We start from the raw sequence: 16,323 nt of genomic DNA on the forward strand, positions 1-16,323 counted from the left end.
TCAAATTTTTAAACCAATTAAAGTGGAATTCTCTTCTCTGACTAGTACAACCTTGTCACACTTTACTGTCACTGTTTCATCAGTAATACTTTGCCCACCTTTCTTATGAAAAAAATACACATTAAATGCTGATAACCCCCAAACCTGGTTGATGGGTACATGGGATCTGCATACTATTCTCTTTCCTTCTGAATAGGTTTGAAAGTTTTCATAATAAAACTTTTCTTTTTAACACTTACTTTTGAAATAACAAATATAGTAAATATAAATCTGTTTTACTGGTAAGCCCCAAGCCAATCAAAGGATCAGAAAACATCCAGGACATTTGATGCCAAGATTGTCAAAAGATCAAAACAAAACAGAAACTTACAGAAAACATTCTGTCTCTGAAAAGTTAAATAAAATTGGGACTAAGAGAAAGCCGTATGCCCCAAACTTCAAGCCGAAGATAGGAAATACTTATCTACTCAAAGAACTGGGAGTATTTATGAAAACAGTGAGAACTGTATGTTCTTGATACCACATAAGCCACTGAGTGCTATGTGGTAATTTTCATAAAAAATATTTGGATTCATTGCCCACTTCAATTTTGATAGATTTTAGTTTTATTCTGTTCCTTTAATAATGATGAAAATGTGCTGGTGGCATTTTAAAAAATCACATAGAGTGATACTTATTTGAAAACAGAAAATAATTTAAAATGAGTAACAATAAAGTACTTCCTGCTTTAAACTTAATATTTCTGTGAAAGTACGTTGGAGTGTGAATCTTTTTCATTTTTCATTATTTTTTTTAAAAAGTCCTATTATTTATTTCTATTCATCAACTGCAATACATTAAATGTACTTTGAACTTATTGCAGTGATTTGATTAACTAAAGAAAGTTTACACATTATTTCCCAAGAGCCTAATTTGTTAACATGAGGAGCTGGCATTACTGACTTTGTTAATCACAAACAGAATCAACATGCTATTATTACCAGACCTGCTGACTGTGGAAGTCCAAGGTCCAGGAGTACAGTGAGTCATAGACATGAGTCTTACCAGAATCTCGCAACTGGGAAAAATGACTCATCAAAGTACTCCTTCCATTAACAAGAGAAGTTAACCTTTCACTCAAATTCATCAATCAACTTTCAATACAATCAAAACAAACCTGGTAATAAAATGCAATTTTATATTGCAGACTAACACACCTAATTACATAAGTTCACTACTTTGTTATATTTTGTTCACAGTCTAAAATGGATTCAGCCATGGTTAAAAGTGACCAACTGGAAGAAATTCATGATTCAGTGAACACAGGGCAGAACAATGAAGTGAAAGAAATGAAAATCTTACTATTTTTCCTACAGAGTTTTTAAAAAAATTACTGATTTCAGTATCTCAGCACTTTTGGCATCTCTTACCATATAACAAGTTTAAGTCTGTCAAATTTTTAACTTAATGACTTTTGTATTTTTGTCATCTTACAGAGGCCTTCTCTTACAGAAAAAAATATTTTTCTGATAATAATTTTTCTTATAGATGTTTAAATAAATCTATATATTTAGCTCTGATCCATTTGGAATTTAGGAGAATAGTTATCATTGCTTGGGCTCTAAGGTAACTATAGGAACTTCTGTTTGAAATCTTAAGAGACTGATCAAATGGAAGAGGCTCCATAGGGTAAATACTGAGATACTCCAGCATGGAAAGTCAGAATAGGAATACAATATTCTCCCAGAACACTAGAATTGAGTAAGCTGAAGAAAATCTAAGGTCTCTTATACTTTCTAAGCTATAGTGATAGGTCATGCTTTTTCATATATGAAGGAAAGAAACAAATACTTTCAATATACAAATTTAAAAACTGAGATTACAGCAGAGGATCTGTTTCTAGAGCAAGATGGCCTCTTAGATCTATCACCTACTTTCCTTGGAAAGTTATTTAAATATTGTGCCCTAGATTCCTTGTATATAAAATAGGGATAAAAAAAAAAAAGATAAAAAAAATAAAATAAAATAAAATAGGGATAATTAATAATACCTTCTCCTCAGGCTATTTTGGGAATGTAATGAGACAGTTCATGTACACTGTTTCAAACAATGTCTGATAGAATGATTCCTCGATAATTATTAGCTATTTTATTATTACATGAGAAAGTATAATAATTCTGCATAATAATAATTACAGCAGGTGGCAACTTCTGAAAGCACCATGCTATAAGTTTGTAAGTCAATAACTTGAATGTAGAAATACATATTCCTATTGAAATACTGTTATAAATTAGCAATATAACACATGTAGTCTATTTTCAAAAGGTATCTAAAATTCAGTTTCTGATCACTATGCCATTCATAACATTGTTTCTGTGGTGAAATAAGCTTTTAGTTTCAATCAAGAGTTCTAAGAGTTTCTAGATTTATACTTTAGAAATAAATATATATCTGAAAATCTGTAAAGCATCAGAATCTCAGAAGAGATAAATTCCAGAGACTCAAAAGAAAAACTCATTTTTATAATAATGAAATGAGGCAAGCCAATAGGACTACTTCATTGAGGGCTCATCATTTCATCTTGCTTATGTAAGGCTGCTGGCACTAAATTGGTTTAATTGATGGTAACTGAAAAATAAGTACTGTGTTTTTAGATATTCTGCCCTTGTTCATTATTAATAAAGACACTTGGGGTGCTCACTTTAACTTCCAATATTCTGAATTAACAGTGAGGCCCAGGTTCACAAACTGAGACTCCTATATTAAAACTTGTGTTTCTTGGTAGTTTTCAATATAAACACATGGAAATGGATGTCTACCCCTGGGGACATTGCTTCTAAGCCAGTCCACTATTCCCTTGTTCTGAGAAAGGAATTAGAAAAGGGAGAAAATATAGTTCTGAGAAGGAACAAGAAGCCCTGATACTCATCCCAGGAGTCCCCAGGAGTCTGCAGCCTTCTGAAGTCATTCAAACCCCCAGCGGGCAGCAAGGGGCACTGATGCTCAACCAGTGCGAACCACACAACCACGCTGTTAAATACAGAAATGCTGTCATATGGAAGGTCAACGTCTGCTGTGGTGGCAGGGGTAGGGGGGCTGTAAACACCACCCCAGCCTAGCAACAACAGGATTAATGAGGGTTGGAGATCAATCCTGGGTGTTCATTGGAAGGACTGATGCTAAAACTGGAACTCCAATACTTTGGCCACCTCATGCGACGAGTTGACTCACTGGAAAAGACTCTGATGCTAGGAGGGATTGGGGGCAGGAGGAGACGGGGATGACAGAGAATGAGATGGATGGATGGCATCATCAACTCGATGCACATGAGTTTGAGTGAACTCAGGGAGTTGGTGATGGACAGGGAGGCCTGGCGTGCTGTCATTCATGGGGTCGCAAAGAGTCAGACACGACTGAGCGACTGAACTGAACTGAACTGAACTGAACTGAAGGCCTGGCTACTGGTGCGGGGGGTGGGGTGGGCATCTGTGGGAGAGGCCAGAGGCCACACTGGACAAGGGTTTTGCCCAATACACCTTGTTTCTCACATGAACTTCAAGTGGTGTGTCTGGCAACCTTATGAGCCAGCACATTTCAAGGTGGCCATTGTGGATGTTATGGGGTGAACATTCACCCTTCCTAAGAGATATCCCCACGCCCCAGCTGAACCTCATATCCTTCTGCTAATTTACCTGTCTCTGACAGATATGCAGCAGATAAGTGAACAGGGCAAATACCAAAAGAACAAGACCTTCTCAAAATTCAGATCCTGGAATATTTAGAGGCAGATGCCATGATGTCTGGGATTAGCTTTAAAATACTCCAGGGGAAGAAGGGGGAGTGAGAGCAGATGAGTACAGATGAAGTAAAAATGGTGACATGCCAAATTACGCTGAAGTTGTGTGATGGATACATGCGAGCTCATCAAATCATTATTTACTTTGTGTGTATGTTTCCAAATGTCCATAATAAAGGTAATAAGTAAATCCATTTTTTAAACTATCAAAATCCCCTTCAATGTTAATTAACTTTCCCAGGGTCCTCCTCACACCAACAAAGGGGAAAGGGAGACTTAAACTCCAGATTTTAGTTATTGTTGTCTTGCTAAAAGCTTCAAGGCCAGAGGTTTGACTACTTCCTGCTACTTCCCAGGGGTTTAAAGACAAATGCAAAGAAAGGAAAGTTCCAAAGGTATTACTGAGGATATCAAACATCTTGCTTTTAGAAATCCTAGTTACCTTTAGAGACTTTTTTCCTTTATACACTTTTTATTTTAATGAGTACTACAGGTTAAATATTAAAACTGTGAAGACTGCTAAGTAAGAATGAATGACTGTCATCAGCTTACCTGTCGAAGGTCTCCAGTGGAGACACTAATGATAAGAGTTGGGATAATCATGAAGCAGGCATTGTAGAAAAGCACTCCATATTTCCCTAACTCCTGCAAAAGCCAAAAAAACTCCACTCAATTTTAGAAATATAAAGCATCAGATTTCCTGGAGCCATTTTTTTGCCGGGAGCTATTTATACAACCATGTACTTATGCAGAGTTACAATACACATTCTGACCAATTCTGTATTTGAATATTTTCAGCAAATTTCTGGCATAAAATAAAATGCTTCATTTCAAGTATACTGTGATTTTTAAAAAAAAATTGTTTTACCCAAAAAATGAGATATAAAATGGATGGAGCTGGATGGACTCCGAGGTTCCACCAATCTTTAATATGCTAATTGTTCCCTTTTTTTAGAAGCATGCTATTCAAAACAGGAAGTCTGGAACAAAGTCAATAGCATTAAAAATGTTAATATAAACAAAACTTCTTAAAAACATCTGCTCCTTCTATTAAGGAACAGCAGGGTTAAAACACCAGGTATCTTGTTTCCAATCTTGCGTAAATTTAATTTTCATTAAAGAGACTACATCCACCACTTTTCATACAGGGTGACATATTGTGATTCTCAAAAGGCAACAAACCCAGTTATGTAAAACTGCCATTAAAAAATAAATGATAATACAGAAAAATACAGTGCAGATAAAAAACAGCTCATAGGAATAATTCGCCTGTTCATCAAAGCAAACATCCTCACTCAACACAAAGAACTTGGAACAAAGGAACATATGCCTGGCCCATCCTCCAGAGCTTCCTGCACAGCTGGGGTGGGGGTAAGGGCTTGGAGTTCCAACCCAGGGGCAGCCACATGGGAGGAAAGCCCTTCTGCCCACCCGCCCCTCATGAAAGGGCCTTATTATTTATCCATTCCAGGCATCTAACTCCACAGAGGAAACTGAGGTTTGGAGAAGTGAAGTCACATTAACCTGTCAGCCTGGTGGCGCAGCTGGTAAAGAATGCAGGAGACATGGGTTCGATTCCTGGGTCAGGAAGATCCCTTGGAGAAGGGAATGGCAGCCCACTCCAGTAGTCTTGCCTGGAGAATTCCATGAGCAGAAGAGCCCAGTGGACTGTTGTCCATAGGGTCATAAAGAGTCAGATACTACTGAGTGACCTTCACTTTCACTTTTTTCAGCAATACTTGTATCTGTAACCCACATTTCCAGACTCTCAAATTAGAGCTGCTTCCAGAATACTCCTGACTTTACTTGATCACTGATGGTGATGGTAGTTTTACTTTGCCTTTCAAAATGATCCCCTTTCTATGTAGCATTCTTTTTTTGCACCCAAAATAGTGCCTGTTTTTCCATTCCTACTTAGTTTTCACCCCAAATTTTGCATGACAAGGAATAACAAGAACCTATGCACAGTATAATTAAAAAGAAATTAGTAATCTGTAGATCATAACATGTAAATTAAATTACATGGCTGCTTTACAAGTTTATTTTTCCATGTAATTTCAGGGGTCAGATGACAAAGGCTAAAAGCCAAAGAAGTGAAAGTCTGGTACCTTTGGGTCCATTTTCTGTTTGGTGTAAACACCATTCGCTGCCGTGAAGATATCATTCAGGAATACAAAAATATAGCCTTCCAAGTTAAAAGCAAGGTCAGAACTGGGAGGGAGAATACAAAGGAATATGATTATCAGAAACTCACAGCTTGGCCTCAGAAGCCTTCTGTTTTCTCTTTCCCTGATCAAATCCATTGGTAGTGCTAGTAAAACTGCCTTTTCTCTGGCATACTTTCCCCCTGTGTGGCGGTGAATGGCTAATTCTTCTCCCCTGCCTATAGACAAGAACAAAATCAGTCCACCAGGAGACTTCAACTTAATCATCACAGCTTAAAACCAGACGGACATTAACCATCTTCCTTTGACTAGGAAGCCCTTCTTTTGCTAATAAATCAGCATGAGCCTAGTTTTTCTAAGGGGAGTGATTTGTTCAGCCCACCTGTGGCTTTTCCTGTTGTGGTACACAGGGCCATCCCCAGAGTACAGCCCTCTGGAGACAGCCGGGCAGTGACAGGCCAAAGAGGTCAAATGCGGAACTGACACTTCCATCTGGTCCCCAAAGAGCCACTTTACCACCAGTACCCCCACTATCCTGTCTATCAAAAAGGCAAAGCAGGGTCCATTTCCTTCTCTGGCAACTCCTCTAAGGCCTCTTTCTTCCCATTCTTTGAAGCCTTCTCTTCAATTTCCATTTTAAATAAACAACATTAGTATAAACATGTTTGAGGGGAATATGGCAAAGGGAGGAGAGTAAACAACAGCTAAGCCCAGATACGATTCATCACCTGCACTTGACCTTGCAGACAGTACCACATCCATGTCATAATTCATAAGTATATGAATATATAAGTATATTATTCATATATACTTATGAATTATATATTGCCAAGGAGGTTTCCTCTACCATCTTTGGGTCAGTATCTGGGGGCCTGCAAATTTAGCTGGCAATAGACAGAGTAATGGTTTCTCCCGTGGTCATGTATGGATGTGAGAGTTGGACTGTGAAGAAAGCTGATCGCTGAAGAATTGATGCTTTTGAACTGTGGTGCTGGAGAAGACTCTTGAGAGTCCCTTGGACTGCAAGGAGATCCAACCAGTCCATTCTAAAGGAGATCAACCCTGGGTGTTCATTGGAAGGACTGATGCTAAAGCTGAAACTCCAATACTTTGGCCACCTCATGCGACGAGTTGACTCACTGGAAAAGAGTCTGATGCTGGGAGGGATTGGGGGTGAGAGGAGACGGGGAGGGATTGGGGGTGAGAGGAGATGGGGACGACAGAGAATGAGATGGATGGATGGCATCACCAACTCGATGCACATGAGTTTGAGTGAACTCCGGGAGTTGGTGATGGACAGGGAGGCCTGGCGTGCTGTGATTCATGGGGTCGCAAAGAGTCGGACACGACTGAGCGACTGAACTGAACTGAACTGAACAGAGTAATGGGAGAAAAAAATACAAATTGTATGAAATATTTTACATGCACAGGAGTTCACAGAAAAGAAACTCAAAGAGGTGGTTAGACTATGGAGCTTATATACCACATAAACATAGCAAACGGTGTGGGCTTCAAGGAATAAATAAATTGTGGAAAAGGCACTAGGAAATATATAGAGGAAACTTATGGAAGATAAGGGTTATTTTAATAAGGTTTGCTTATGCTGACTCATCTTGATGCTGACTCTCTGTATCTGGTGATAAGAACTGCTTTCCTATTCCGACTAAGGACCAGGGACACCTTCACAAAGGGAAAATTCTGGTCTACTTTTAGAAAAGGGGAGGGCAGAGAACTCTTCCCACATTTGTTGATTCTCAGCTGCCTTCAACTCAAAATAACATTCATGTCAAAGTGGCACATTTTGGAGTGGCATATCCTTGTCCCCTTCAGTATCAACATAAGATTATTTCTAACCAAAAAGAGGGAAATATGCAAAAACTGCATCAAGATTGGAATGCAAATTAAACCAGACTTTGCCTAAAACTTCCACTGGTATTCAGTTCAGTTCAGTTCAGTTCAGTCGCTCAGTCGTGTCCGACTCTTTGCGACCCCATGAATCACAGCACGCCAGGCCTCCCTGTCCATCACCAACTCCCGGAGTTCACTCAAACTCATGTGCATCGAGTCAATGATGTCATCCATCCATCTCACTCTCTGTTGTCCCCGTCTCCTCCCGCCCCCAATCCCTCCCAGCTTCAGACTCTTTTCCAGTGAGTCAACTCATCGCATGAGGTGGCCAAAGTATTGGAGTTTCAGTTTTAGCATTAGTCCTTCCAATGAACACCCAGGATTGATCTCCTTTACAATGGACTGGTTGGATCTCCTTGCAGTCCAAGGGACTCTCAAGAGTCTTCTCCAGCACCACAGTTCAAAAGCATCAATTCTTCAGCGATCAGCTTTCTTCACAGTCCAACTCTCACATCCATACATGACCATGGGTTACTTACCTACAAATATATTTGTGACATTATAATTTTAAATCATTGTAAATCAGAATTCTGTGGTTCAATCACAAAAACAGAATCTCTCAAAGGAGAATTTCCCAAATCATGCCTACCCCATTCAGCTCAGTGTAAAGAAGAACCTACAGAGAAGATGGGCTTATTACAGAGGACTGGCATATGTTACAAGATTCTATGGAAGCTCCTGAGAGTCTAAACTAGAATTGTCTGGAAAATGTAAAACAGTGTAAATAAAATAAGGATTTTGTATAACCAAAAAAAAAAAAAAAAAGAAGAATCTGCCATCCTTAGGATGGCAAAGAGTTGATTGAATGGGCAAAAAATTGAAGATTCCATGGGAATGGAAAGGAAGTATTTTACTCACTTCCTCAGAGATTCTTAGGGGAATTCTTGGAGTTTTCACATCTCCTACTCGAGGGGAACCAAGAATTCCCAACATCATCTGTTTAGGCCAGTTGTGAAAGCATAGAAATTTGAGAAGAATTTACTTGTGTTATAAATGGGGGTGGATTCATGGCTAACCCTTGGGATTGTCATTTAGGGCTGTTCACAGAACATTCTATTTCAACTGTTGTTGGCCATGTGACTTGCTTTGGGAACACATGTCACTTCTGGGGAAAATTCTGGAGAGCCGTGTACAATTCCCCACATGCCTTCCTCCTTTCTTGAAGAGAAAGGAAACCCCCTTTGAGGCAGAGGGTCCATCAGCCTGGGTCCCTGAGTAGCTGTAATGGGCAGAGCACCCCCACAGCATTAACTGATGTTGGTATGTACATGGAGTGGGGGGAAAATATACTTGGTATGTTAAACAACCAAGATGTGGGGGCTATTTGTTATAGCAGCCCAAACTGGCTCATCTATACTTGCATTTGATGAATTAATTTGAGTGACAGCAAAGAAAGGTGGGGTTACAGCTGGCTTGCAGCTAAGACTGCACTCATTACCCATAGGAAGGTTATCCATTCTGTGGGTGCTGAGGAAAAAAAAAAGTCGAGAATTACTACTGCAAGCTGGCTCTTGGGTAGAAGTCAGATGTTTCAGGAAGCACTATTTACCCTTTCAGCTCATTAAAGTTATCACATATGTTAAATATGAGCTGAATTCCTACTAACTGCTTATGGAAATGTGTCTTCACACACACAGTACCTGAACTGCCATTCCTCATCAAAGACTTACATTTTTATAAACTAATTTTTGTAAAAGTCTTCAATGACTCTAAGTCAGTGGTTTTCAAACTGAGCTCCAAGAAACCTAGAAAAGAGAGGAGTCTCAGTGGAGACCTCAGAGCCCTGTAGGAGGAAGGCACGTTCAATAGAACAATCCCCTTTTCAGCTACTTTATGTATCTTCTTTTGTTTGAACAAAAGTCTTCATGACCAAAACTTAGGCTCTAAGTGTGGCTGCTTAACGTCTGCACCAGCACTGAAACTAAACAGGCCAGCTCAGACATAGTTAGAATTGGAGAAGAGGAAATTACAGATTAAAATTCAAATAATAGACCCTAGCTTAGGTAAGGGACTAAACACATTTATAACAATAATTTGTTGTTCACTTTCTAAGTAGTCATGTCTGACTTTTTGCAACTGCATGGACTGCAGCACACAAGGCTTCCTTGTCCTTCACTGTCTCCCAGCATTTGCTCAAATTAATGTCCATCGAGTTGGTGATGCTATCTAACTATCTCATCCTCTGCCATCCCTTTCTCCTTTTGCCTTCAATTTTTCCTAGCATCAGGGTATTTTCCAATGAGTCATCCATCTCTTTGCATCATGTGGCCAAAGTATTGGAGTTTCAGCTTCAGCATTAGTCTTTCCAATGAATGTTCAAGGTTGATTTCCTTTAAGATTGACTGGTTTGATGTCCATGCAGTCTAAGGGACTCTTAACAGTGTTCCCCAGCACCACAATTCGAAAGCATCAATTTTTTGGCACTCAGCTTTCTTTATGGTACAACTCTCACATTGGTACATGACTACTGGAAAAATCAACTTTGACTATATGGACCTTTGTTGGCAAAGTGATGTCTCTGCTTTTCAATATGCTATTCGGCTTGTCATAGCTTTTCTTCCAAAGAGCAAGAGTCTTTTAATTTCAGGGCTGCAGTAGCCATCCACAGTGATTTTGGAGCCCAAGAAAAGAAAATGTCACTGTTTCCACTTTTTCCCCTTCTATTTGCAATATAACAATAATAAACATCATTATTATTGCTAATATCTGTCACCGTCTACTAGAATGAAAACTCCATGAAGGCAAGAATTCTTGTCTATTTTATTAATTGCTGGATTCTTTAGCACATAGAATGATACTTGGCATACAGTAAATGCTTCAACATGTTTCTGTTGAACTCAGCCATAAATTAGAGTGAATCCTGGCTCACTATTATCTCATTTAATTCTCACAAGTGACCGTATGAGGTGGATGCTATTCTAATCTGCACTTAACAGTCAAAATAACTGAGACACAGGGAGGCTGAGTAGCTTGTTCTTAGTTATACAGCTGGTAAGTGAGGAGACTAGAATGAGGTTCCAGACATCCTGGCTCTGTAGCCCACACCATTAATTTGCAACTGATGATCCAGAACTCTTGTTTCTAAAAGAGTTAATGACACTAGTTTAACTGAAATTCCTCCAACCTTTTCTTTCTTCCCTTCACTTCATGTAATTACTGTTGTACCTCCATATCCACAGGGGATTGGTTTCAGGACCCCACACCTCTACCCTCTCCACATGCAGATACCCAAATCTGTGCACGCTCAGGTCCCTTATATAAACCGATGTGCAAAGTTTGTATGTAACCTATGTTGTTGTTAGTCACTCAGTCATGTCTGACTCTGTGACCCCATGGACTGTAGCCCACCAGGCTCCTCTGTCCATGGAATTCTCCAGGCAAGAATACTAGAGTGGGTAGCCCTTCCTTTCTCCAGGGGATCTTCCTGACCCAGGGATCAAACCTGGGTCCCCTGTATTGCAGGTGAATTCTTTTACTATTTGAGCCACCAGGGAACCCCTAATCTATGTACACCCTCACATATACTTTAAATCATCTCTAGATTACTTATAATACTTCATACAATGTAAATACCGTGTAAATAGTTGCCAGTGCACTGCAAATTCAAGTTTTGCTTTTGGGGATTTTCTGGAATTAAAAAAATATATTTTTGATCCATACCTGGTTAAATCCAGAGACGCAAAAGCTTCAGATACAAATGGTTAAATGTATCATAAATGAGGAAACAGGCACAGAGAGACAAGAAAGAACTGACAGACAGCAGGGTTAAGTTTCCAACCCAAGAAAAGTAACTGCACACATACTTTAAACACCATGCTATAAAAGGAGTCTGAGTGCCTGCTTTCAGATGCAAACTTGAAGTCCTTATTCCTGGTCAGGCTTATTAATGAATAAGATAGCAGTCATACACTGGTATTGGCTCATGTCCCAAACATACAAATACATTTAATGAGAGTGTTCCACCCTTGGAAATATTGACCGCTAAGGCATTACTGGATGATAAAACAAATCAGCATATAAGAGCTTTATAAATCTGTTATATTCTTAGCCTAAGAACTTCTCAAAACTCTTGGTAAACTTTTACATTGAAGACAAACATTCAGTAATAAAAGTACATAGTTCATTCCTTTTATGAAGAAAAGCTGTATTAATATCTTGTAATGCTCTCTATAGATATTTCTCGGAAATGTTCTGGCCAACCTGGAACTCAGTCTGACTTTCACAGTAATATATGGAGGTTCCACTAACATCAACAGATTTGTCTCTTAGCTGTTCAATTCAACGACAACCAGATGGAAAATGAAAAATGAGGACAGGGCCAGGCCTGTTGTCAAAGACACAAAGGAGTTATTGAGCAGAAATAGTCCAAAGTCTTACCCAGCTGCTATGAAAGCACCAAGAATGATGGCAAAGACACTGACAATGATGTTCAAGGAATATTGTTTCCTGTAATAAATAAATAGTGGATGGATAGATAGGTAGAGAGATAAAGAAAAGGAGGAGGAGAGGAAAAATATAAATTATACTTTTAAATAAACTGAGAATAGACATTGTTAACAGTTTTATAGCTATCATAAAATCTAATGGACAATGCTTTATGTAAAAAGAGCACTAAAAGCACATTAAATGGATTAGTAAATCAAACCAAATTTACTCTATTTCTTAAGTATTTGTCTTAATCTAATTACAAATGTATTTCTCTGTTCTCACTAGAGAGATGCTGGGACAAAATGCATAAGAGGTGAAGTAAGTCAGAAAGAGAAAGATAAATATCGTATTCTAATGCATATATATGGAATCTAGAAAAATGGTTCTGAAGAATTTATTCACAGGGCAGCAGTGGAGAAACAGACTAGAGAATCGACTTACGGACATGGAGAGAGGGGAGGAGAGGGTGAGATGTATGGAAAGAGTAACATTACTATTACTTACGTCACTATATGTAAAACACATAGCCAACAGGAATTTGCTGTATGGCTCAGGAAACTCAAACAGGGGCTCTGTATCAATCTAGAGGAGTGGGTTGGGGCAGGAGATGGGAGGGAGGTTCAAAAGGGAGGGGATATATGTATACCTATGGCTGATTTATGTTGAGGTTTGACAGAAAACAGCAAAATTCTGTAAAGCAATTATCCTTCAATTAAAAACAAAAGCAGAAGAGCTCCTGGTGGTAGGTCTAGTTGGTTTGTACTTTTATCAAGCATCCAAAGATTAAGATAAAACTCAATAGTAAACTTAGAACACTGGACCATCATCCTAATTTCATTGTTAAGTAATTTCCACAGCAAAATCAAGAATCACCATTTGAGAGTCAACCTGAATATCTTTACATGAAATTTTTAAACCAACATTATAAGAATTAATTTATTCTGATGTTACATCATAATTACTTCATCAGAATGAATTTCCCTGATTTCCTGCACACCTACTATAGTATAGCACACATACTACACATATGGACACATGCTACATAGTATAGCACACATACCATACATGTGGACACATACTACATAGTATATAGCACAAGTACTACACATGTGGACACTTACTACATAGTATAGCACACATTCTACACATGTGGACACTTACTACATAGTATAGCACACATACCATACATGTGGACACATACTACATAGTATAGCACACATTCTACACATGTGGACACTTACTACATAGTATAGCACACATACCATACATGTGGACACATACTACATAGTATAGCACACATTCTACACATGTGGACACTTACTACATAGTATAGCACACATACCATACATGTGGACACATACTACATAGTATAGCACACATACTACACATGCGGACACATACTACATAGTATAGCACACATTCTACACATGTGGACACATACTACATAGTACAGCACACATACCATACATGTGGACACATACTACATAGTATAGCACACATACTCACATGTGGATACATGCTACATAGTATAGCACACACTACACATGTGGACACATGCTACATAGTATAGCACACATTCTACACATGCGGACACATACTACATAGTATAGCACACATACCATACATGTGGACACATACTACATAGTATAGCACACATACTCATATGTGGATACATGCTACATAGTATAGCACACATTCTACACATGCGGACACATACTACATAGTATAGCACACATACCATACATGTGGACACATACTACATAGTATAGCACACATACTCACATGTGGATACATGCTACATAGTATAGCACACACTACACATGTGGACACATGCTACATAGTATAGCACACATACCATACATGTGGACACATACTAAATAGTATAGCACACATACCATACATGTGGACACATATTACATAGTATAGCACACATACCATACATGTGGACACATACTACACAGTATAGCACACATACTATACATGTGGACATATGCTACGTAGCATAGCACACATACTATACATGTGGAAAACTTTTCCTTGCCATTCCAAAATCAGTGTATATTCCATTCAGCTCAGAAAACAGATTTACTTCTGTTTTGCAGTGGTTGTTTTTTTTTAGAATTTTCTACTACACACGCATATTATTTGTCTAACTGTAACATTATAACTTAAAAAAAAACACTCATAACATGTTAAGAAATCATGGAAACAGGAGTCTGCTTTTAAATGAATAAACCATTGGCCCTTAAGTTATTACAACAAGCACTTCAAACCAACTATTTGTAAAGATGACTAGATGTTGAGAATTTGCTAGGTAAAAATAACGTGGGCATGTGGGGAGAGGACACCAAAGGAAGAGAGGAAAAACAAAAATCACCCGAGTATGATGGTTTCCAGCAGTAAAGTAAGTGGAATGGTAAATTTCCTGAGCACAGTGAACATCGGCAAGCTGTCAGAAAAGAATCAAGTATAATAACATCAGATACCAAGTATTCTTTTTAATATTTTACATTTTCAATTAAGACCATTAATTTTCTAAATTAAATATAAGGAGTTAACTTTGATTATCACATATGTTACTAAGTCATATAAAATAATAAAAAGAAATGGAAATTTAATAATTCTATGCCACTTTTACTTATTTGCAATTCAAAGCATACTATCCAACTACTACAAAGTGTTGAAACTACAAAGATTGTGTTAAAAGATTATATGCAAAGTGAACCAATACACCCTTTGACAAAACAAGTTAGGACTAGGTATGGACAGTCATTAAATGGTCCTAACCTCAGATCTAATTACTTCTTGTTAGGAAACTTACCCTAAGATAATAATCCAAAAAAAAGAAAAAATTCATGTGCACAAAGATGTTCACTTCAGTAGTGTCTTTGGGGAAAATATCAGAAACAATCTAAATATCAGACAAGACAATGATCAAATAAATTCTGGCTAAATCCACTTGAGGGAACATTATACACTAATTCTGTAATATAAAACTACCACTCTTAGAAAACAAACATTAAGTAAATTAAGGAGGTAACGAAACTATGTAGAGTCTACAACTGTAATAAGATACATTCTATGTACAGAAAGAGACTGAAAGTGAATATTTAAAATAGTATGCAAGAGGATAAAATTATGGGTAATTTCCCCCAAAACCTTTATATAAAAGGCCATATTCTACTTATGAACCTTTCACTCAAAACCCAGAGAGTCCAGGACACAGCTCAATGCACAGCCACAAACTGCCAGGGCTGGAAAAACCCACCTCCATCTGTTTCCAGTGTGACTCTCAGAAGATGTGACCCAAAGAAGGAAAGTCAGAAGCTTAAGGGAGAGGGGGCAGCTCCTCCTGACCAGAACAGCAGAGGGGTTTCCCACGACAACCAGAAGACAGTGCAGAAAGAATTTTCAGGACTTTATATCCACACTTAAAGATGTATCTATTTCTGCTTCATTGACTATGCCAAAGCCTTTGACTGTGTGGATCACAATAAACTGTGGAAAATTCTGAAAGAGATGGGAATACCAGTCCACCTGACCTGCCTCTTGACAAACCTGTATGCAGGTCAGGAAGCAACAGTCAGAACTGGACATGGAACAACAGACTGGTTCCAAATAGGAAAAGGAGTGCATCAAGGCTGTATATTGTCACCTGGCTTATTTAACTTATATGCAGAGTACATCATGAGGAACGCTGGGCTGGAAGAAGCACAAGCTGGAATCAAGATTGCTGGGAGAAATATCAATAACCTCAGATATGCAGATGACACTACCCTTATGGCAGAAAGTGAAGAGGAACTCAAAAGCCTCTTGATGAAAGTGAAAGAGGAGAGTGAAAAGGTTGGCTTGAAGCTCAACATTCAGAAAACAAAGATCATGGCATCTGGTCCCATCACTTCATGGGAAATAGATGGAAAAACAGTGGAAACAGTGTCAGACTTTATTTTTTGGGCTCCAAAATCACTGCAGATGCTGTTGCAGCCATGAAATTAAAAGACGCTTACTCCTTGGAAGGAAAGTTATGACCAACCTTGATAGTATATT

General features: G+C 38.4%; 1 protein-coding gene across 10 annotated transcripts in view; it reads right to left on the reverse strand.

Annotated features, from left to right (window-relative positions):
- The window catches only part of SLC35D2 (solute carrier family 35 member D2), a 59,927-nt gene that overhangs the window by 16,539 nt on the left and 27,065 nt on the right, over nt 1-16,323 (reverse strand). For 6 of the 10 annotated variants that reach the window (XR_016037876.1, XM_088838107.1, XM_088838109.1 and 3 more), the window contains exons 5-9: nt 14,654-14,725; nt 12,226-12,294; nt 11,422-11,475; nt 5,884-5,986; nt 4,328-4,420 (exon numbers count right to left, since the gene is read on the reverse strand). Coding sequence is in view for 9 of the 10 variants with exons in the window: in XM_088838107.1 (XP_088694233.1) it covers nt 4,328-4,420; nt 5,884-5,986; nt 11,422-11,475; nt 12,226-12,294; nt 14,654-14,725 (391 nt within the window). In the remaining variant the exon portion in view is untranslated. The remainder of the gene's footprint in view (nt 1-4,327; nt 4,421-5,883; nt 5,987-11,421; nt 11,476-12,225; nt 12,295-14,653; nt 14,726-16,323) is intronic. The other 4 variants (XM_088838113.1, XM_088838106.1, XM_088838108.1 and 1 more) reach the window with 3 other exon arrangements.

This window comes from Moschus berezovskii, chromosome 7, assembly GCF_049115385.1.
Source record: "Moschus berezovskii isolate FMDL1 chromosome 7, NW_MosBer_1.0, whole genome shotgun sequence".
In the NCBI taxonomy this organism is placed as follows: Eukaryota; Metazoa; Chordata; class Mammalia; order Artiodactyla; family Moschidae; genus Moschus; species Moschus berezovskii.